The sequence below is a fragment of the Cyclospora cayetanensis genome, unplaced genomic scaffold (genome assembly GCF_002999335.1).
Source record: "Cyclospora cayetanensis isolate NF1_C8 unplaced genomic scaffold, CcayRef3 CcayRef3_contig_7, whole genome shotgun sequence".
In the NCBI taxonomy this organism is placed as follows: Eukaryota; Apicomplexa; class Conoidasida; order Eucoccidiorida; family Eimeriidae; genus Cyclospora; species Cyclospora cayetanensis.
In genome coordinates this window covers 1-11,596 of record NW_020312700.1, presented here as the reverse complement: position 1 = coordinate 11,596, position 11,596 = coordinate 1, and the positions used below count along the sequence as shown (strand labels likewise).

At 54.3% G+C, this 11,596-nt stretch overlaps 2 protein-coding genes across 2 annotated transcripts; one reads left to right on the top strand and one right to left on the bottom strand.

The window, feature by feature from the left end:
• Nucleotides 1–2,105: 2,105 nt before the first annotated feature.
• Nucleotides 2,106–3,872, bottom strand: LOC34620318. Its single transcript, XM_026335435.1, has 2 exons — nt 3,740–3,872; nt 2,106–3,706 (listed from the first exon to the last, which is right to left on the bottom strand). The coding sequence occupies exons 1-2, from the start codon at nt 3,870–3,872 to the stop codon at nt 2,106–2,108; spliced, it is 1,734 nt and encodes a 577-aa protein (XP_026191220.1).
• Nucleotides 3,873–10,306: 6,434 nt separating this feature from the next.
• LOC113146853 lies at nt 10,307–11,360 on the top strand (the record flags this gene model as incomplete). The annotated part of the gene is made up of 3 exons (XM_026335437.1): nt 10,307–10,367; nt 10,811–11,138; nt 11,297–11,360. Coding segments are annotated over 3 exons (453 nt in total), but the record flags the coding sequence as incomplete, so codon positions are not given.
• Between the last annotated feature and the right edge of the window lie 236 nt (nt 11,361–11,596).

Sequence of the window (11,596 nt, the reverse complement as noted above, 5' to 3'; positions counted from 1 at the left end):
CTTGCACCGCCGCTGTCTTAGCTGCTGGTGTACAGGCTCCCTCACAGTCAGGCAGAGAGGGCCAGTAAGCCCGTTGCTGGCGTGATGATGGGCAGCCCCAGCAAATAACTTGAGCTCCCTCCGCAGCAACGCTGCTGTGTTTAAGAGACCTGCAACGGAAACGCGGCAGCACCAGCAGCAGCAACACTGGTGGGCCACCACACTGGAGCAAGTCTATTGTGCACGCTGCAGCCGCGCTTTCTGATGAGTGTCTTCTACTGAATAGGCCCTAAACAGCAATTACGGCACAAAGGGGGCTAAAAATAAGCGGTATACATACAAAACAGCAGCACTTCATGCGGCGACCAGACTGAAAATTCTGCACTGCTCTGTCTGCGTGGAGTGTATCTGCTGTGCTGCGCCGACTGCGGAGCTTGCTGCTCTGGAGCAAAGCGCTGCACATGACTTCTAAATATTGTGCATAACAGCTTCGATATGGAAAAAACAAGGAATTAAAGCAACGTTTGCGTGTCAGAAACTCCTGTGGCGCGCTGCTCGGGGTCACTGACGAGGAAAGAAGCATCTCAGGAACCGCGTCGTTCTACCAATGGGCCAGTGGACCGCTTGGGGGAGAAGTGCAGTAAAAACTCCTCGAAGTATCTAGTGAAGCGCACCAAGAATACTGTTTGCAGTCCTGGTCGTTCTCGTTACAGCGGCGCAAAATTCCAGCAGGTAGAGAGCAGTACAAGCAGCTGATGGCAGCAGGAGCAGCAGCAGTAGTCACAGCGCCGTGCTGCTGCAGCTGCTCCTGCTGCCGTGTTACCACGGGTCCCCACACAGTGGAGAACAACCCCACCCATAAACACCCATCATTCCTACCTTTTGTTTTTTGAAACCTTTCCTTCAATTTCAACGGAAAGACGCGCGGTACAGGAGGGGGGTGGCTGGCCTACTTATACCGAAATAGAAATGCCCGTGTTCGTGCCCCTGCGCAGCATTGATCCCCCGTTAAGTCCGTCGCAGCAGAGTAATAGTTAGTAAGCATTTTCACTCTTTCGCCAAATCGGCGAACGGAAGAAAAAGACACCCTCTCACACAGTCGGCGTCCAGTACTTAAATAATAGGCGCCTCTCTCCCCTCTCCCTCTTCCGCAAGTTGAACCCCCACCTCCACACACAACCCGAAAACGGCTACCAATGCCCCGCAAGGGTCACGCAGAGGGCTTTTGCCACCCATAGAGAACTACCTGAAAGAGGGCACAAGGCTGCTCCCAGTGGGTATTTTAGCGGAAGCGCGGAAGTGCAGCACCACACCGTACACTATTGCACGCACTGGAATGCTGAAGTACCAAAGACCATCTCCCTGCGGATGGTAGGTAGAATTTTGGGCACGTAGGCGACAACACGAATACAAAAAGCGAGGCACACAAGACACCATGCTGCATGCTTTGGAATAATTGTATTTTTAGTAGAGTTATTGTAGGCAGGGAGGGGAAGGAAGGCTGAGGCAAGGCACGTGCTTCACCAAATCCTTAAAAGCACGTAGCTCTCCTCTAGACCCTACTTTTATCCGCCAGTCCTCCCTTAAACAACTGCAACGTGCCGACATAGCGTTCGTAGTTTTCTATGTGCGCCTACGATATGTATGTTGTCATCCATCTTGGCTTGTGGGGGATATGAACAGCAGCAGTTTTCCACAGCGTCTGCGCACCGAGCACTGCGGTGCACAAAACCGCTGCATCCCAATCCACAAACATACCCACTACCGCCTTGCTTGCCTTGTACTGTTAAACCACACAGCAACCGGGAGGTCGCGATGCCCCCCTCGATTGCAGCCAGCCATCCTCACCTATAGAGCGGCTGCAAAAGAATAGGAGAGCCGGTGCTGCTGATGTGGTCAAGCTCATCGGCTATCATAAATGCTAAGAGTTGAGGTTGTCGCCGCATTGCGCTTCCACTGCTAAAAATTGGTGGCTTGTGGAGGTGGTTGTGTTCGTGTTCTCTAAGACGGACGGCGTACGAGCAAACTGCAGAGTAGTATGGTCTCTGGGAGGAGTGTGTGCGAGTGATAGGAGAGAGAGACCAAGGGGGCATTCGGCTGATCATTTTTGTGTATATTCACCACGCCTACTTTTTGGCCGGCTTCACAGGGGCGGGGGGTGCCTCAGTAGTGGCGAGCTGCACGCACTGCTCCTTAAAATCGACCTCATAGCACGTGTAGGGAACCCGAGTAGTCTCGGGCTTAAAGCAGGTGGCGCTGCGTTCTCCTCGAACGTCCTTGCAACGGATCTTCGGCTCGCGCTTGGGGCAGGGGTATTCCTCGCTCTCCTGGATGACTGTGGTGCAGGTGCCCATTTCGTAGGCTGGCACGTTGACGCAGTGCTCCTCTTCGATCTGCTCGGGGCAAGGATAGTCGATATCGATGAGGCGCGAATCGATGCACGGGGTGTCAACGGTCTGCTCCTCATCGTGACAGAGCTCCTCGAACTCGTGGTGCTCGCAAGGCTTTTCCACATGCCGGAACAGAGTAGCGACGCAGGTGCTTCTTCGAGGCTTTTTGATCTCATGGCATTTTTCGAAGAACTCGTGCCGGGGGCAGTCGAAGGTTTCTTGGCGGACGCCAAAACGGTAGCCCTTGCGGGGTACCTTGCGAGGGACGTCCTCGCATTCATTGAAATGATGCACGGCAGAGCACGGCACCTCCTCCTCTTTTGTAACTTGGCGGATGCAGTTTTTGGGAATATCAATGAGTTCCATGTCGCACTGAATGTCGGGCACCTCACGCGGGCACATGAGGTGCTGCGTACGCGAAATCTCGCGGGTGCAGACTTTCGGAACGGAGATATGTACGTCTTCGGTGCAAGGGTAGGTCTCAATCTCTTCAGTGTCGACTTCCACCATTTTGCACTTGCTTTTCTTACCGGCGAGAAGTCTGCCCTTCTTTTTAAAATCGCCGCACCTTTCGACCAGCGCCTTGCGGGGCACTCGGCGGGTACATGTCTTCGGGACTTGTTGAACCTTGATTTCACTGCAATCATAGCTTTCAACGCCCTTGACTTCCTTCTCGCAGGGCTCTTGCACAACCTTCTTTACGTCGGAGCATCTCTTCTCCCACTTCTGCTCGTTGCAGGGGTACTGCTCCTCCGTGAGAATGCTGCGAACACACTTGCCCTGGTCGATAGCGCTGCGTTTGTTGCAGTGGCGCTCGTTGACGACCTCCTCGTACGCGTATTCTTCAGGCGACTTTACTTCGCGGTTGCACTTGTGGGCGGTGACATTCATCTCCACGGTGCATTCCATTGTGGTCTCGCTTCCCCAGCACTCGTACTCTTGCTTGTAAGACTCATAGTCGATGCAAGTGCCTTCCACTGGCTTTGCCACGATCTCACACTTAGGCACGGCAATCTGCTTCGGGCAAGTTGTGGCAAACTTCTCCTCCACTTGAATGCTGCAACTCTTCTTGACCGTCTTGGGAACCCTGGCACAGAGCTTCTGCTGCGAAGCCTTTGGGCACTCGAATTGAACCTCCTTTTCTATGAGGCGGAAACACCGGCCCTCTGCATCTTGCTGTGACACAGTACAAAATTCGTGGCTGGTGGGGGCTGGACAGCTGGATGGGCGTGACACAACCTCGTCCCGATAGCAGGTCTTTTCGACGCTGAACGGAACTTCAAAGCACTCCTCCTCTACCAGAAGAGGTCTAGGCACCTCGACCGGTGGGGGAACAACTGCTCCCTTGTTGAAGCTCCCCCCTCCCGCACTACTAGCTGGCTTGAATTCGGGGACTGCCGGTGCAGGGGCAGAAGAACGGGCGTGCTTTTTGCTCTGTGCATCGACTGCGCCACCCGCTAGGGAGGCGAGCAGGACGATGACGGGGGCCGCTACGTTTCTCATCCTCGAGTCGTAAGAAGAGAGCAGACTGGCAACAAGAGAGAGAACACAAAAAAATGTGGGTAGGTTGCCAGGGAGCCGCCCGCAGTCTCGAGGCCCTTAGCGGCCAGCAAGGTCACTTGCTAGCGGTGAGTCATCCAGCGTCTACAAGCCCGTGCGGCTGTTGTAACCATTCCCAATTAGATATACTAAGCTTATTTCAATGAAAAATTCCCAACTTATCACCTACAAACCTTAGAGTTTCCGTAAAACGCGAAGATGGTCACTGGCCAGGCAGCCGCATTCAGCCTGTTAATACGGCACTGCGTGGACAACGCCACCCCAGCGTTCTGTAGCCTATATGCTTCTTTACATGACATTTCAAAAATTAATTTTTCAATATTTCTTTCAAACGTGACAAGATAAAAGTCCTAATTATTTTTAGCGACTTCCCTGAGCAGCTCGCGAGTGGCCCGAAGTGACCACAGACACGCGCGCTCTGGAGGTCTCTTGCAAGGGACCTCGATCCCCCTCATATCAGGCCTCCTTTCCCATTAGAGTTGATTATTTAGATATTGAAATCGCATGTTAATTCGTGAGGAGGCAACAGATGCTTCTACCTTGCGCATAGTCCTGCTAACCCATGCTCTCGTGGCCGTGCGCTCCCCTCCTTGCCTGTACAGCGGTTCGCTGCACGGGATGATGATTGTCAAAAAGGGTCATGCAGGTCTTTTAGAGGCCCTATAACACTCTACAGCACCACAAATTCCTCTAGCCGAGAGTAAAACTCTCGTTTCTAAGGGCCCACAAAGCCTCAGTAACGCTGCTGGTGCTGCTCTCTGTCGCACGCGACCTTCTTAACCCCCTAGGCAGTCCGTAGTGTGCTCATTCATGCAAGCGCTCAAGGCTGCATCAAGAAGAGCACGCCAGATCAGCTGTGGGAGCAGCTGCTGCCACACCAGCTGCTCCTGTGCTGCATAAGAAGCGAACTTCGCATCAGAAGATACAGGTGTGCGGAAAGGAGCGCAGGTTTCGCTCTTACTTTACAAAAAAAAGCTGGTAGCTGAGCCCCGGAGTCAAAAATCGACCCCATAATCGGCCTGACCCCTTTTCCCCTCCACAACGAAAGCGTCATGACCAATACAGGGGAAAATGATATACACGGAGGCCGTATATCTCACCCGCACACCTCCATCCCCCAATGTGCAGGGCTGGAGAGCCCAAGTCTCTCACGCCTCCTCGGGTATACCAATTCAACACTGCGTGTCTTGTACACTAGCAATTTGAGTAGAACCCTAGCCTCCCCTGCTGTTGCTGCTGCCGAGGTGCCCCGAAGCGCGTTGCATCAGTGCAAGCGCAGTATCTTTTGCGTAAAAGGCTCCCCGAGAATCTCTAACGGGGAACCCCACCGTCCAATGGACACCCCGCATGCCTCTCGCTTCCTCCTCACCAACAAACAAACCAGGAAAAGCATCAGCCCCAACCCGCGATGGCTCTACTGCCTCGCTTGCTGCTTGTGAAGCCGAGGAGGCTGCCCTTGGTGCAGAAGGTGCTTCCGATTCTGCTTGCGCTGCTGGCGGTGCTTCCAGGTCTGCTGCAAGGGTGTCTGGAGGCGTTACACAAGATCTCGTATGCATTACTCCAGAATAATCAACTGGGGGCCTCCCGATAGACGCACCGCTTGCAGCGGCAGATTCTGCTGCCGTCTGCCTAGTAGCTGGCTGGGGAGCTGGACCAGATGCTGCAGCTCTTTGCAACTGCTGCCGAGAGGCGCCTTGCCGGGGGGGCCTCCCGGGGGGCCTCTTGAGGGCCTTCTGAACACGCTTCTTTTTTCGGCGGGGGGGAGGCTCGACCCATTCTTCACTGCTCCCGCTATCTAAAGCCACTGCCTCTGCACCCGTCTCTGAAACTAAGGAAGCCTCCCCTACTGCGCACGGGAGGTTCTCCTCTAAGAGAGCCCTTGTTCGCGGAAGCCGCCCGCGGAGCCGTCGCACAGCCACCCCTCCGCGAGAGCCCAAGGCCCCCCTTTGTTCAAAGGGGGCCCCTGGAGATCCCTGGTTGGCTGCTGCCCCGCGAGGCAGGCGGCTTTGCGTTTCAGGTGTCAAGCCAGATCCTGCCTGTTCTACGGACCGTGCCGTGCGGAGTGCTCTTTCGCGGGAGGCAGCTTTGCTGCTAGAGCTTTTTGCTCCAGCCGCACAAGCCGCCGCTGGGGCAGAAAGCTCCTCTGATTGGGCCTCTTCCCTTACCCCAGTAGCCGAGGAAGACGCCACATCCACCTCCGCCTCTATCGCTGCCGTCGGAGCCGGTGCTCTTGTTAGAGCTGCAGCCGCTCCCTCTGCATGCCCTCCCCAGACGGACAGCGCCAACGAGGCTGCGGCGTCCTCTGCGGCAGCAGCCGCTGCAGCAAGAAGAGGGGCCTCCGCCCTCCCTGCAGCGGAGACTTCCCTCAGCAGAGCAGCCGTGGCAACATTGCTGCGGAAGGCAGCCGAAAGGAGGGGGGCAGGCAGCAGCGGCTTTTGCCGCCTCCCTTTAAGCCCCTTTCGCGTATCTCGCGCTTCGACAGGACTAAGGGCCCCCCCAGCCGCCCTCCCTAAGTGGGCCTCAGTAAGCGTCCGCCCCACACACACACGTCGCCCGGGGGGGCCCCCCCCCAAAGCTCGCGCTGTAGGGGCCCCTTCCGGCAAGGCCCCACACATTCCCTGCACGAGGGTGGCGGCTTTCTGGGGATGTCGGTACAGCAGAAAAAGCCGCGTGAGACAAGGCAGTGAGGCCTCCTCAGCCTCGTCAAGCACCCCGCTGTCAGACGGCAGGGGGGGCCCCCTCCGAGGGGCCCCCAGCACAGGCCCCTCCGAGGGGCCCCGGGCCCCCTGCCTGTCCCCCAAGGCATCCCTGTGGGAGAGAGGGTGGTGGGCATAATCTGTATGCGAGATCTGAAAGACGCGCTGCAGCTGCTGCAGCAGAAAGGCGCAGGCCGTCTCGACCTCGTTCGCCAGCTGCTCCACGCTTGCAGAGCACCCCCCAGAACCATCTCTTCCTTCCCACGTGTGCTGCAAGCAGCGGCTCAGGTGTCTGAACAGACATACACACACATCGACCCAAGAGAAGCGGCACTGCGAGCTTCTCTCGTCCGAGAGAGAGGCAGTTTCGGCAGCAGCAGCCGCAGCTACGCCACGAAGAAGGCAGTTTCAGCAGCAGCAGCCGCAGCTACGCCACGAAGAAGGCAGTTTCAGCAGCAGCAGCCGCAGCTACGCCACGAAGAAGGCAGTTTCAGCAGCAGCAACGTCCTGCGCAACAGCTCCCAAACTCACCGGTGAAGCAGCGTCAAGTTAGCTGCACAGACAGCTCCGCCTGAAGCGGGCAGTCCCACCACGCGAGGAGCAGCGTCCAGCAAGAGCAGTGCCGGCTGCTCTCTAAGCTCGTGCAACTGCTGCTGACGCTGCTGAAGAGACAGCTCGGGAGAGACGGATGGCCATGACGTAGCACACAGGCCGCTGCGAATCGCTGCATACAGCCTCAAGAGGTGAGTCTGTATCCAGGTGTATGCACTGCAGCCGGAATGAGTGCTGCTGGCAAACCAACTGGCAAATATCAGCAGTGCCCTGCGCATGGTTTCCGCCTCGCGCTCCATTGCAGCAAAGTGTGCTGCGCAGTCTTCCCAAGAACGACCCCTAAAAAGACCCTAAAAATGCAGAGAGAGAACAGATATACATGCATATATATATATATATATATATATATATATATATATAGAGAGAGAGAGAGAGAGAGATATGCACACATGCACTGTGAAAGAGAGAGAGAGACATATGTATGTATATATATATACATACACAAACAGATACACATACACAAACAGACACACATACACAGATATACATAAGCATACACGAACAGATACACATACACAAACAGATATACATACACGTACACATACACGAACAGATACACATACACATACACAGGCAGATACACATACACAGGCAGATACACATACACGTCCACAGAGAGACAGCGACAGACGAGGCAACAAAAGGTTTGGATGCGCACTGCAGGAGCAAGTAGCGTTGAGCAGCCGCAGAAGGGCCATTATGGAGGGGGCAAAGGGGAAGGGATAAGGCAAGCAAACGACGGTAGAACGGAAGTGCAGGCGCATGCAGAAGGCTTGTAAAGGGCAGCAGCATGCGCGAGGGGGAACACCCGAGAGCAGCGTACAGAAAGGAGCAGAGAGAGCGATGCAGAGGGGCTCACAGGCAGTCAGGCAGGAAGCAAGACATGGGAAGAATATGTGTCAGACAAAACAAGAGAGAGGAGGTCAAATGCGCAGCTGAAAAAGATGGATAGATGCAAGCAGAAGGCCACCTCCTCCATAAGCGCGTGCAAGGAACGACGCGAATGGCGGGAAGAAAGAAGCAAGAGACTTCCGAAAGAGCAGGATGAAAGAAACAGGCTGGCGACACCGAGGGCTCCTGAGCCTCACGCAGCGTGCGATCGCTTCACAGAGACACATCCAGAGAAAGGCACTCAAAGAAAGCAATAACATAACTGCTCGCAGAGAGAGAGAGCTTCCACACTGCCGACATACTGCGACACGCTTCCAGTCTCCTGCAAAGCAGACAGCAGCTGCCCGCAGCAGAGCGCCTTCTGCGAGTGACCACTGAAGAGGCTTCTTCTGGGGAGAGCATACACAATGCTGATACCTGAGGAGGAGGCACCGTGCGCAAGAATTGTGCATCTCGTGTAGCAAAAGGTGTTTCTTACCCGCTCAGCCGTTGGGGAATTAGCAGCAGCAGCTGTCAGCAGCTGCTGCTGTCAGCAGCAGCAGCGAAAGTGCATGCACGAGGAAGGGCACAGCGCAGCAGCGGCCGCAGTGTGTCTATTCGGGTTGTTTTGACGGGAGAGAAGGAGAAAGAAATGTATATATAGAGAGAGAAACAGGAATATACATACAGAGAGAGGAGAGCGTGGGAGAGGGGGGGGGATATACATATACGTATGTAAATGCAGATATACATGTATATATATATATATACGTATATATACGTATATATACAAAAAGATCCAAGTAGAGACACGAAGAGAGAGGGAAGGGGTAAATGATCGTATATTGGCAAAAGATGTAAAAGCCGTTGGAAAGTGTTGTTTGCTGTGCTACGACGGCAGGATATGCGTCACGGAGAGGGCATGGAAGAGGCAAGAACGAATGCTTTTTCGAGATGGATAGGGAAAAAAAGTGATGAGGGAGAGGAACACCCTGCTGTGCAAGGAGGCTCCAAGAGAATGGCACTTGGGCGCATGAAGACAGACTAGGAGGAAAGGAGGGCAAGAGACGAAAAATCTCGACGGCAGCAGCAAAAGCTACCGAGGTGTCGCATTGAAGCGATTCGATGTCTTACCGCTCCCTGCATTTCATCTCAGTTCTCCCGCGCAGATGACGAGCTGCCTTGCACCATGAGGTTGGACCATAACAGGTAGCTAGCAGCTGCAGCCAAACATCCTCGAAAGGCAAAAACATCCCGTGGCGTTTCGCCTCCTGTGAAGCACACCCCGACAGACGGAGAGATGCAGGAGAAGAGGCACATGCAAAGGTGTCTGCCGCTTTCTCAATGCAGGAGCAAGAGAGCTGCAATCCCCAATAACTGTCGCCTCCGTCTGACTGGCATGTGCTATCTTGCACTGTCTTTCTCCTGCTCAGACTTAGTGCTCCCGGAGGGAACGCGATCGAGGCCGCTCTATATCCACCACTGCGCGGAGCTGTGTGTATAAATATGTATATGTATGTATATGTGTATATATGTGTATATATGTGAGTATATGTATATGTATGTATATGTATGTTTATGTGTGTATATGTGTCTACGTCTATGTATGTGTGGGTATGTGTGTATGTCCATATATATGTGTGTATATGTGTATATGTGTGTATAGGTCTATGTATGTGTATACATATGCCTGCTATGTCTATGTATATATGTATATGTGTATATATGTGTCTACGTCTATGTATATGTGTATATAAAGAGGTCACTGCTGCGGAGGAGAGGATGCGCAGTGCACTGGTGCCTACCTAAGAGAACGCACGTCACATCCCTCCTCTACAAATAAGGGCAGCCACTTACCACTCGAAGATAATTGTAACGAGCTCTACACTGATTGTTGGATCTCCCTGGAACTGCTGCTGCAACAGCCATCCACTTGCTGCAGCCTCGGGGAGCACCACGTGCTGCGGCAGCTGCAGCGAGCAGCAGCTGATCTTCCGCTGCTGTCCACTCCCGCCGCTGCTGCTGCTGCTGCTGCTGCTGAAGCTGGACATACACCTGAAATATCACAAACGGCGGCATGGGCACGTCGCTGTACGCCGCTATGGCCAGAAAGTCGATCCCTTCGTCTCCCCCGCCTTCTGCAGTCTTCCTTTCCTCAAAAGTCAGAAGCTGGGTGTTGCCGCTGCTCTTACTGCTGCTGCTGCTGCTGCTGCTGCTGCTCTTACTGCTGCTGCTGCTGCTGCTGCAGCAGCGCTCAATCGCCACTCGCGCATACCGCAGCAGGAGGGCAGCTACGTCTGCTGCTGCTGCTCCTCCTGTAGGCTCCTGCAGCTGCTGCTGTCGCTTGACCAACTCCTGAGAAGATTCATGCAAAATCTCCCTCCGTTCAACTGTCTGTCCGTGCAGCGAAAGCGTGATCTCCCGTCCTTCTTGTTGCTGTTGTTGTTGCTGTTCCTTTTGATGTTGTTGCTTGTGCTGCAGCTGTTGCTCTTGTTGCTGCAGCTGTTGCTCTTGTTGCTGCAGCTGTTGCTCTTGTTGCTGCAGGCGCAGCAGTGCAGGGAGACTGGGGGTGATGTTGACAAAGTGTAGAAGGCAGTCCGCTGGTGACAGACTGGCGAAATGGGGGAGTGCAGCGGCAACGGCAGCGCAGACTCTGCGCAGCACTGCAGCAAGGGTAAGGTTCTCAGTCTCGTCGTGTTGCAGTTTGGGCGGCTTTGAGGCAAAAGCCCCCTGTCGCGCTGCATGCAGCAGGAGACGAACTCCCTGCAACAGCCTCGCTGGATGAAGCATGCGCGCGTCTTCTCCTTCCTGGCCGTGCAACAGCTGCGCATGCTGGGAATGCCGTTCACCCCTTAACAAGAGACTGCCTTCCCTCCCCAAGGTGCCACCTTCTTCGGAAGTTTCCAAAAGATCCGACAGCAGAGGGAGAGGAGGCCAATGCGCAGCATGAAAAGTTGCCGCTACGACTTGGGGGGGAAAAACAGACAAGGCATCGAGCTCTCCGCGCAGCTGCGGCAGCAAACCCATCACCGTCAGTCACCACAAAAACAGCAGCAGCTAGCCGACAGAAGCAGCAGCTGGCGTGCGAGCAGAAGCAACCGACTAAAAGGCGAGATCACAGTTCGAAAAATATACGGCAATAAACATCGCCGCTACTGCCCACACCACGTGACTCGGGAGTTGCAGCAGGAGTAGTTGCAGCAGCAGGAGTAGTTGCAGCAGCAGGAGTAGTTGCAGCAGCAGGAGTAGTTGCAGCAGAAGGAGTTATTTGCAGCAGAAGGAGTTAGTTGCAGCAGAAGGAGTTATTTGCAGCAGAAGGAGTTATTTGCAGCAGAAGGAGTTATATTTGCAGCAGAAGGAGTTATTTGCAGCAGAAGGAGTTATTTGCAGCAGAAGGAGTTATTTGCAGCAGAAGGAGTTATTTGCAGCAGAAGGAGTTATTTGCAGCAGAAGGAGTTATTTGCAGCAGAAGGAGTTATTTGCAGCAGA